Raw genomic sequence first — 11,376 nt, forward strand, 5'->3', positions numbered from 1 at the left:
GTTGTGTTACTAATTCTAGAATATATCTGCGGTATCATTTGGGATGGGTAATGGGAGGAACTCTTACCCAGACATGTTTTGTCACCATGTATTGATAAATGAGTCACACCTTAACAAGCATGCCACCTGCTGCCACAGTGACAGGGGTCTGTAAATAATCGATTCTCGACCAGACAATCCAGGCATCAACAGCATGAGCATCGAGAGAGGAGTAGTGCGAAAACAGGTGCGATCACAGGTTGGTTGGTTGGTTTTACAGTTTTAGGGCGACATGGGCCAGTAAAAGCCTACTTGCGTCCAACACATTGACTTTATTCAAATAACAAACGTATGTAACTGTATTGTAATTTCAACGTGACACATTTAACTAAGATAAAAAAAAACAACAAAAAACAAAACGCAACAGTATCAATATTACTTTAGATAGATAAATAAGCATATCGAATAACCTGTGCTTAGTGTTACGGATTAAAAACCTGAAGTAACCACTTTCATTTCTGAAAGACGAGATACTTGTTCATCAAAAAAGCAGTCGGTTCATATGACAGAGTGTTAAAATGTTTTAAAACCACTGACTTCCATTCGAGAGCCTGTCTACATAACACCATATTTTCCAGAAGACGAGACAAAGTCTAAAATTGCCCATTGCACAGACGCATACATGATATTGCGGTCCAAAACTGTTTCTAATGAAAATACATCATCAACCTCAAGTACAGCATTTCTGAGATTGTATCGAATGTTATTGTCCCCAGGGCATGTAATTAGAAAAATATGTTCGATATTTTCTGGCGTCTCCATATTGCAATGACCACATTTGGAAGTGACCGACGTGTCTATAATACTCCTGTAAGCATTTAGAACACAGTGTCCAAGTCTAAGTCTTGAAAGAATAACCTCATCACGCCTTATACGCCGACGAATTTTATGACCAGCTTTCAAGGATGGTCTAAGTTTGTACATATGACGGCCGATATTCCTCCGGTCGCAGCATCCCGCACAGAGTTACTTCCCTTTGACCGTAGCCCGTGCAACTGCCCCCACAATCAAGTCGGAGAAATATAATGATTGTTAACCTTTGATGTCGTTGATATACCTCTGTATATTTGTTCTTGCTTTAAGTAAGTAGTGCATGTGTTGCTCACTGCAGGATAAATAATCTCATTAAACTCGCAGACACTGCTGTCATTTTTTTTCCTGAGTCATTACCGTGTCTGTGTAGTGTTTAATCTGTCATATCAACTTCACTAAACCCGAAATATGTTCAAGTGTAGATTTGAAACGCTTCTTACTGACAATAAAACCAGGCTAATTAGAGAAACAACAGATTTCGTTAACTTGATTGTGTTTCTGAATATGCGTCTCACCACGTACACGAGGACATTCTATGTCCGCTTCAATCACTTTCACCACATGTCTTCACTGACATCAAATGTGGCGTGTGTGGATTCGCAACTACAATAATTCGATCACAACTGTTCATGCGGGGATTTAAAACACTTACATTGCATAGTAGAAACCAAAGATGGTAATAAATTCATGATCTGAAACAACTTTTGATGAATTTGTGCATTCAGTTATTTGTTGTGCTAAGTCCCAGACATGTATGAAATGTGAGATAAACTGGTCAACTACTGCAGAATAATAATCATAACAATAGTCATGTGGGGATGCAAAATGTTTGTAACATCCCAAAGAATTGAGTCAAGTAGAAAAACAACCCATTTAGCTGACCTCGTTACATTCTTGTACAACAAACAACACATAGACAGACAACTTATACGTCCGCCTCAATCACTACAATTACATTTGACAGTTTAAATTAATAAGTCACACTTACATGTTTACACAATGTCATGTTTATTTTATTGTCTAATTCAAGGCGTCATAGATAAGTGACTGCTTGGTGCCAGTCATGGTGATATCTGCTCCACTTATCACCTTCATGTTGACTGTGTAGTCATCTGGCGGCCCAACACCAAACACGGGAAGAAGAGACTCCCTCCACTCAACATCCACCTTGGCTAAAACAACCTCTCTGTCCAGGTCGATGAAGGCGAGTCTCCCCCTCCCCACATCCAGCACAACGCCATAGTGGAAGGTGGGCTGTGTGCCGGGTGTGTTAGACATTGTGTTACTGTAACACTTCCCCTCCTCCCCCTGCTGCCACACGATGGTACAGAGACTCCCCCAGTGTGTGTCACAGCTCCCTACACTGACACACCAGGAGCGGCGCTGTAGACAAACATACATCTCACTGTCCACCTGACTCTCCTCCACCACACCCACCTCCAGGACAAGCCACCCCAACCCTCCACACACTACACCCACCCTAGACTGTGTCTCCCAGTACTGTGGGTTGTGGGGGGCAGGGGTGACAGTAGAAGGGGATGGAGGAAGGGGGATGGAGGTGGAGGCACATGTACCCCAATATTTCCGTAACCTGCCGCTGTGTCTGTGTTGTGTGACGGGTGGCGAGTTGACCAGCTGACCGTCTGTAGTTACGTGGCACCTGTCTGTGTTGGCTCGAGCAGCGTCCAGTTGTAGTTGAGGACCTGGAAATATAGATTTTGTCTACAGTTTAAGAAATTTCCGAACTACAGACCAACAAATTAGACATTTTATTGTCAACCTCGTTTCAATGTTTACAAAACAACGCACTGAATATCGGCTGCCATTTTCGTCTGTGTGTGAATTGTGTCATAACTGTGATATAAATAGATATTATGACGGTGGGAACATATTTGTGTGGGTATTCTAAATGTTTTTCATGCAATTTTACACTGATTGACAATGAAATAAACACTCCATGAAACATTTTGTCAGAAATTGTTAGTTGAGCTGGTTTGCTGTCTGCAGTCAGAAATAGACATTTGCCTCCTGAAAACACATTTGTATAAACTTCATATCAGGATAAAACTATCATTGTTTGTATTCTAAACTCTTCTTATACGATTTAGTAAACAATGAGAGTGACAAAATAGTTGTTTGACGATATTTTTACATCTGAGTGTTCAATAGACCCAGTATTAACAGGTAACTTCTACGTCCGCTTCAATCAATCACTGACAACAGTCTGAACACACTCACTGGGCGGAATACAGGTTGTCGGGTTATGTGTATGGACTGTGACTTGTGCTCTAACATGTTTTTTTCTTTTTTTTCTTTTTATAACAATTTATGTTTATGATAGATAAATAAACATTTTCTGATGAGATCTTTTCCCAAACTGTTAAAGATAGTTAACCAAATTTTCTGTGCCAGGACATTTGTTAGGACATTATAAAGATGGAATCGTTTTAAACTAAACTGGGCCAGTTAAGCTTTTCCAGTTTTAACTTTTGCGAATATCATGGTGCGTGTAAAGTGAACCTCCCGTCGTTGCATTGGTGAGCAAATTCATGTTTCTGCTCCTGTTTATGTAATTCTCGTTTACTACCAGCTGACGCGATACCGCCGTTCATAGTTTTGATAAAGCCCAATAAGAGGAAGCTGAGCTATAACTGACTATAATTATGGTTGGCTGGTTGACTGTTGTTAAACCCTGCACTCAACACTCCAGGTAAATGATCGAGCCTGGACCAGACAATACAGTGTTCAAACTCATAAGCATCGATCTGCGCAAATGGGATCTATGACAAATGTCAAACAAGTCAGCGAGCTGCTATTAGTCAGTCGCATGGGTTGATTAAGACAAAACATAATTCACGGGTACACTTAATATTTGTTTTCATAGCCTTTAAATGCGAAAAAATTCTCAACCGTTCTGGGGCGTGCAGTGACAGGGACGCCCCCTGTAAACGGGAACATCATCTGACATCACTCCAAATTTTGGCATCAGCCACAACGTTAACGTTTACGTCCAATTCGTAACATGGAAAGAAAGTGCCATAAACTGTCTACAGGATTCGCATATGCCATTTGGCCACATTCATCGTTAAATATTGCTTTATAAGTTTTCGTGGAATTGTTTAAAACGACTGACAACAAATGACGTATTTGATAAAAAGGTCGGTTGGTAGGTCTTATGGAATAAGGTGCACGTGGAAAGAGCTCCAGATGTCTGGATTTTCCCCTCGGCTTTCCATCTGACACACAGAATCAACGAAAATCATCACAAATGTCTGATATACCATGATATGCATGAATCTGTGTGAAATCGACAAGCAAAAAAGGAACAGTTTCAGTTCATTCTGTCTGATGAATAAGTTATGTGAATAATGATAATATAACAACTCTGATTTTTATGCCAGTCATCGATGTCATGAGCAAATGTTGGAGACTGTTTACATATTTGCTTTAAATGTTATTTGGCCACAGTCATCATTAGATATTGTATTTATATTATTTTGGGTAATTGTTTAAACGACGTATGTGACAAGTATCTTGAAGAACAGTGCACCTTTCATATTAAGTAGAACAAGTCACACTTTTGAAAATATTTCCTTTTCACCCTGATCTGAAATACACCGTAATTCACAGAACATACATAATATTCCATTCCTTGCATTAAAAAAGAATCGAATTACATCTGCCAGTATGTCTTTTGAACAATAATGCAGATTCACCGAAGGCTGCTAGGGCTGGCCACTTTTCATCTTATCGTTACATATAGACTCTACTAGTACATAAACCATCAACTGAAGTCATGTGTTGAAGGAAATAAAGGTAGTTCTACAAAGCTAGTACTTTGCCCTATGTTTAAAACTTCTACAAAAGAAAAGCAATAACAACAAGAGCCTAAAGAAAAGAGAGAAAGAAAAAATAGTAAACAAATAATAAAAATTAAAAGAAAAGCTAAACAAAAACAATCCCCAAAACAGGAACATGTCCAATGCTTATAACACAAAGAAAATCACTGCACCGAATTCTCTATACTTTGGGTGGAAAGGGCAGAACGTTACTTCCAAGCAGGGCTGTGGGGGATGCTTCGAGTTTCAGCTGTTTGTTAAATAACGATATCTGTTACTACATTATGCTTCAGAGAAACACCAAACTCTAACTACAGTGTGGAAGGGATCCAGCAGCAGCGTCACATCATCGCCTGTACAGCACGTCCGGTTATTCCGTTGACAGTACGCCCGGTACGTCGTCCCGTATACAGGGCATTTCATCTCGCGCACGACATCAGGTGTGCAACAGCCAGTGTTTATACAGCAGTCACTCTAACCTATAGGTAACCAATAATGCTTACAACAACGCTTCATCAAATGTTTACCTCGCGGTAAAGCGTCAGCTTGTCACGCCGAAGACCGGGTTCGATTTCCCAAATGGGTACAGTGTGTGAAGCCAGTTTCTTGTGTTTCCCCACCGTGATATTAATGGAATATTGCTTCAAGCAAAACCATACTCCCTCACTCACTCATCATGTGCTGAAGACATTTATCATTTGTACTCACACTGCAGAGCCACCGGCGTCATCGTCCCCGTTTCACCTTTGTAGCTTTCACACCCAGCATCTGCAGCAAACATTTTCGCTACAAGTCGTAGAATCGCTTAGAATAGAAACAAGACGTGCTTTTCCATACTTAACTGTTAAAACTAGATTTAGTGTCAAAGGCACAATGTCCGACATTTTGGAATTAAAGACTTAAAGACTTAAAGACTCCCTTGCGACCTTCCGGAAATCGATAATTGAAACTTCAAAGTAAACAGCTTCCGAACAAAGAACACTTGCCATAAATTACACAGAATGTTTAATTTCTCCGTACAATTTAACATTGTTATATAAATACGTAATTATGGAGCGAATACATATTCGGTAGCTTCCTTGAGGGCGGATCGAAAGTTTTATTGAGAAAATGCATAGCATTTGTTTCAGAGAGGTGTCGTGCGACAGTGTGCCTTTAAGAATTATACTTGGTTTAAAGATCGGGGTACAAATTGTACTGAACATACCACAACATCTACCAACACACATTTTCTGTCCACTTTTTTCTTCTGAAGTGGTGGAACAGGTCAGACAGAGTTTACATACTAAAGTATTTAAATGCTGTCAAAGATATTCTTACCAAACCCTGGTAGTGGTGTTGGATCGTTAGGAACCTCCAAGTATTCCAGCTTGTAATAAAAGGAAACACATTAATGACACAATTCATGTTTTAAAGAACAAGAGGTTTACTAAAAATCTGACACACATGCGTCAGTTTACCGTACAGTGAACAAGGCACATATGTCCCGAGTTCATCATAAATTGTTGTAATTACATACCTTGGGAACAATAATACGAGTGTGGGAAATAGTCGGCTTCACCTAGAATATGATACAATGTTTATTTCTCAACATATTATTTGTCAACCCCAAGCAAAATGGTTTTGCTATCTTCCAGCTTCTCGATCCCCATTTTGTATGACTCTTTGTATCTTGGTATGTCCCCCCAAAAACCACATGATCAGCAAAAAGTGCAACACACACGTCAGAGAACACAATATGCAAGAAACATATTAGAATGTTGACTAAAATCTCGGTAAACACATTACCCACAGATGGCAAATTTTGTATATGGCTTTTGTTAACGATTTCTTCAAAATTGATTAGAAGGTTTTCAAACATTGGAAATCAAGAATATAGCTAGGCCGACTATGTGTTTCGCAAATTAGGAGGTACTTACATGCTGGTGTATGCTCTCAGCATCAGCTAGCTGACAGCCAACTGTCTGTGTTCCTTTGTCTGTCAAAGCATTACAAATCAAATAGTTAACGGTTCAGTGTGATGTTGTATGAAAATTATAGATCAAAAATGATCATACCATCTCAAGGTTACATAAAGTAATTTTCCACAAAAAGGGCACCAACTGTTTACTCCTGATATACTCTTGACAAAGCTTCAGTAAGAAAGATTTGATATATATATATGTTGATATACAGTGTAAGCAAGTACCTGTTGCTACTGAGCCATATGCACTGACATACCCAAATGTGGATATATCGGATTTAAGTTTATCAAGGCCCTTTGTGTTGAAACCGGTTGCAGGTGATTCGTTCATCTTCAGTGGAACTGATCTGAGGTGCGTCATTGTTGCGTCCTGTATTGAACTCTCCAGTGTCAGAAAGTCCGACTTTGAAGCATATCCGAGTACGGTCTTGATATAGTCTGAGGTCCACTTGCAACGCTCACTCTCACCTTCAGAGGTAACTTGCTCGGTGTGGAGATTTGACAGTTCCTGTCTTGTCTGATTCTCCAGATCAATGATCAGCTCCTTCTCTCTTTGATCGAGTTGTGTCCTCAGAGAGTGGAACGTGTGGTGGATGGTATCCTTCAGAGCACTGCTTGTCTTCTTTGTGTCATTCACGGCCTTGTTGATGCTCTTAAGATATGTTTGATGACGAGTATGATGTGTAGATACGTTCTTCTCATGTTGCTCTATCCGTCTTTTAGCAGCATCAGCAGCCACATCTACGTCACCAAGATCGTGCCCGGCATGGTCACCAAGTCTGCTGCATTTGTAACAGATTAAAATATTGCAGCTTTTGTCAAAACATTCAAGAGGATAAGGGCTGTGAAGTTTGCAAACTGGTTTAGTGTGCATGCTTCCCGGTGTGGTATCCGTAAGTGTTTCAACAACATGTATTCTGGTAGCTTTGAAACGATTGTGCAAGTTCTGACAGTATTCACAGAGGAACTCTTCACACTCTGGACACCAACACACAGCCTGGTTGCCGTCATCATTTGTACAGAGAAGCTCTGTAGGGCAATGTTTGACAGTCAGGTAGTATATTTCCTTCTGTCTCACTACATCTTTCAGGAGTGTTGTGTTTGTGAGGTTGACCTCCCTCTGACATGTAGAGCATGGTATGACACCACCAGCTGCAGATGTCACACACGTCTCACACACGGCGTGTAGACAGGGCAGTAGGTAGGGTGCGGGGCCTTTCAGGGTAAACTGTTGGTGACAGACAGAACACTTGGGGAAGGCGTCCATTCTGCTTCTGAAACAGATAATATCGATCTCTCTATGCCATCGATTGCACTTCACATGAATCTCACATTAATGCAAAGAAAACATGTGTATTGCACCGAAGCACTTAATGAACTTTTAAAGTATAGCAACAATATATTATAGCCATGATTATTAAAGTCCCATTGAAATGTCTTGTTAATCAAGGAGATACCGCTACAGTATAGAGTATACAGTGTTTAACCAGGCGTTATTTACTGTCCTGTTCACATCACAGTATACACAATTTTACTCTATCTGAACCTCCAACACATATGGCTTTATTCCAGTATAAACCATTTACACCATCTCTTTATGCCACCATTGCATTATCTATCAGCAGACATTATTTGCATGATCTGAATGCCCCAAATACACTTTTTTATCTACTTGGTAACTTTATTTACTTCATCTTTATATCCAACATTATTCAGTCCATCAGTAACTTTTATACTGTGTATTGGTTACCAGCAGATATAACTGATTTCATCCGTACTTCACACACATACAACGGACCAGCACACACTATTCACTTCGACCGTATCATCCACACTTGACACCTAACAACAGTCACTGTTCACTTTTCACTGTAGTATGACCAACAACTATGTACCAGCACACACTATTCACTTCACCCGTATATCCAACATATTTAGTTATCGACCAACGGACACATTTTACATTTCTCTCTACAAGCAGACACGGTTCATATCACCCGTAACACTCACATGTCTATCTACAAGCAGACACGATTCACTTTACTCCTGTCACCCACACCAGCTACCTACTAGCATACACTATCCACCCCACCCACCTCTGTATGTACACATCTTAATAAAACATTAACCCCTATCTGTGACACTCCACCCAACCCTGTATGTACACCATTTACCACATCGTAACCCCAGTCTCGGACACTGTGTGATATCTATCAGTATACACTATCCACCCTGGCCCACAAATCCAACAAATCCACCAGTACATATAATTCTTTTTTATCTTTACACCCATTTTAAGCACCCTAACAGTTTTAAATAAAACTTCTGCTATCAATGATTTAAAACAATCAAGTTCCCCAGTGCTTTCCATGCGTGTCGTTTTAAACACATATCAAACGAATATTCCAAATTACACAAATGCTCCACCCGTATACCTCGCACACATTGTGCTGTAATCCCAGCCGCAACTCCGACCTACATACACTTCTGCACAATCGCCTGGTGTTTAGGTCATTGTGACATGCAGCATTGTTAACCTAAAACTAACTGTCGTGTTGCCCCGTTTACGACCCCTTGTAAACATTCATAGCGACGATATTGTATACTTCAACGTCATGTCACAACTACAGGTTACTCCTTGTAAACAACGCTCCTGCCACAAAGTCAAAACATATGGTTTTGATTTTAAAGTGTAAAATTGAACGGATCCAGCGAAGCACACTGCTGGTAATGGCGTCTGAAATAGGACTGGCAATGATAGGATTATACGTTTGATTTGACGCTTGACTGTATACGCTTAAATTACGACATAAGTAGATAATCGTCTACAATCTACGCAAGTTTTATTTTGATTGTAATTATATTTATTCCAAGACAGTTTTACTGGGATGTGTTGAGACAGGACAGGACACACCTACCTGGAGGTCCGGCTTCCTTGCTGTACATGTCACTTCCCGGTCATATCTTTATGCGCGAGCGTTATCGGAAATGAATAGTAACATGTTGCATTATGCATTGACATGGACGTCTTATAAATTGGAGTAAATGCACTGCACGTTATATTGAGATAAAAAATCACAACTTGTACTATGTACTCATGACATGTGTTAAGACTGCCCTGTACAATATCCACTCTAATAAAAAAATTCCTCCAAGGTATGCATTCTGCAACTATGACGCAACACAATGAATTATTTTGATAAATGAATAAATTCAAAATGATACGTTGTATTTTTCTGCAAACGATACTGACACATGTAGCTTCAAAAGTTTTGTACAGTTGCAGTACCTTTTCACTTGAATAGTTTAACCTTTTATTTGCTCATGGTGAAGATGCTTGATGTTTCAAGATACATGGCACGATACCCGAGTATATAATGATCCATGTGTTGATATCGTCCGCAACTTCTCCAGTTGTTCCTCTCGTAGCGAATACTGCTCTGATTCATTTTAACAAAACAGATCACACAACCATCTCTCTCTCTCTCATCCCCCTCTCACACAAACACACAAGCTCACACAGACACACACACCCACCCAACACAAATACACTCACACACGCTAAATATACAGGTTTTGTTCGTACATGATCTGTAAGTAAACAATAGAACATTTGTATAATTTGATTCTATTATGTTCGAACAAAACGTGCAATTTTGTCTCAGAGAGTGTGCCTTGCGTACTTCTATCTCAGGCTGATAGAATTGCATGAGTCGAGATAAACCTAACAGAGTTACCTCCCTTCATTGCCAACTGGTGTGAATTCTGAGGGAGTTGCCGACAGAGCATAACTTAGTCGACTCTTAGAGCATGAGTATAGAACCAGCTGACAGGGACATCCGACTTCAGCGTTATTTCATCAGTCATCAATGACTAAATTGTGACTGCCTTTGTGTGCTTGCATTTTCAGTGCTTCAATGTGAAGCTGGACTCATCCTGTGGTCAGCATGTTTTAGAATTTCTCTTTTGCTGCGAAAATATCTTCCAGATTTTTATTCAAAGCATATTTTTTTTATCACAAGCCTTACCAATTCCCCACAAAACTGACATCGCTATGTTTATATACTGTAACACTTTGTCTTCAGCAACTCTTGCTTGTCGTAAGAAGTGACCAGCTGCGTACATGCTTAATAATTCTGCTCACCGGATTGCTTGGTCCAGACACAAGTATTTACAGACTGCCGTCATGAAGTTGGAAGATTACTGAGAGCGGCCTTAAAGAGCACACACGCCCACGCCCACGCCCACGCCCACGCCCACGCCCACGCCCACGCACACGCACACGCACACGCACACGCACACACGGGGCAAATTAGCTTTACGTGTGCCGCTTACGTCACGTCCACATACGTTCTGTTTTACTGTCGGGCTTCAATTTGGCTTGAAGTTATTTTCTTTCGGGAACACCTGATGTCATCAATGATCTCTGGCGATCTATTTACACGATCTCTTTTAACTCCCGACAAGGTAGCGTAAAGGGTTAAAGCATTCCTTTTCATTCTGAAGACAATAGCTCGATTTCTTAATCAGGTCAACTTCACTTTCTGGTATCTCTCGCCGTGATGTTGCCGAAATATTTGCAAAGTGTCAAACTAAACACATTCAGTGGTTCGGCAGATTATGGAAACTGAATGCTGTCTTGTGTTGCCGCTTTCCTTTAATAGAGTACTTCAAGAGCCTTTGCCTCATAATGATCATAGTTGTACCCTATACCTGGATGTC

At 40.3% G+C, this 11,376-nt stretch overlaps 1 protein-coding gene across 1 annotated transcript; it reads right to left on the reverse strand.

Moving 5' to 3' along the window:
• Nucleotides 1–406: 406 nt before the first annotated feature.
• LOC137269808 (transcription intermediary factor 1-beta-like) lies at nucleotides 407–9,629 on the reverse strand. Its single transcript, XM_067803646.1, has 6 exons — nucleotides 9,573–9,629; nucleotides 6,880–7,928; nucleotides 6,611–6,669; nucleotides 6,012–6,060; nucleotides 5,400–5,459; nucleotides 407–2,555 (listed from the first exon to the last, which is right to left on the reverse strand). Exons 2-6 carry the CDS (start codon nucleotides 7,919–7,921, stop codon nucleotides 1,873–1,875), a joined length of 1,893 nt encoding a protein of 630 aa, XP_067659747.1. The 5' UTR covers nucleotides 7,922–7,928; nucleotides 9,573–9,629; the 3' UTR covers nucleotides 407–1,872.
• Between the last annotated feature and the right edge of the window lie 1,747 nt (nucleotides 9,630–11,376).

The sequence above is a fragment of the Haliotis asinina genome, unplaced genomic scaffold (genome assembly GCF_037392515.1).
Source record: "Haliotis asinina isolate JCU_RB_2024 unplaced genomic scaffold, JCU_Hal_asi_v2 scaffold_17, whole genome shotgun sequence".
NCBI classification, from domain to species: Eukaryota; Metazoa; Mollusca; class Gastropoda; order Lepetellida; family Haliotidae; genus Haliotis; species Haliotis asinina.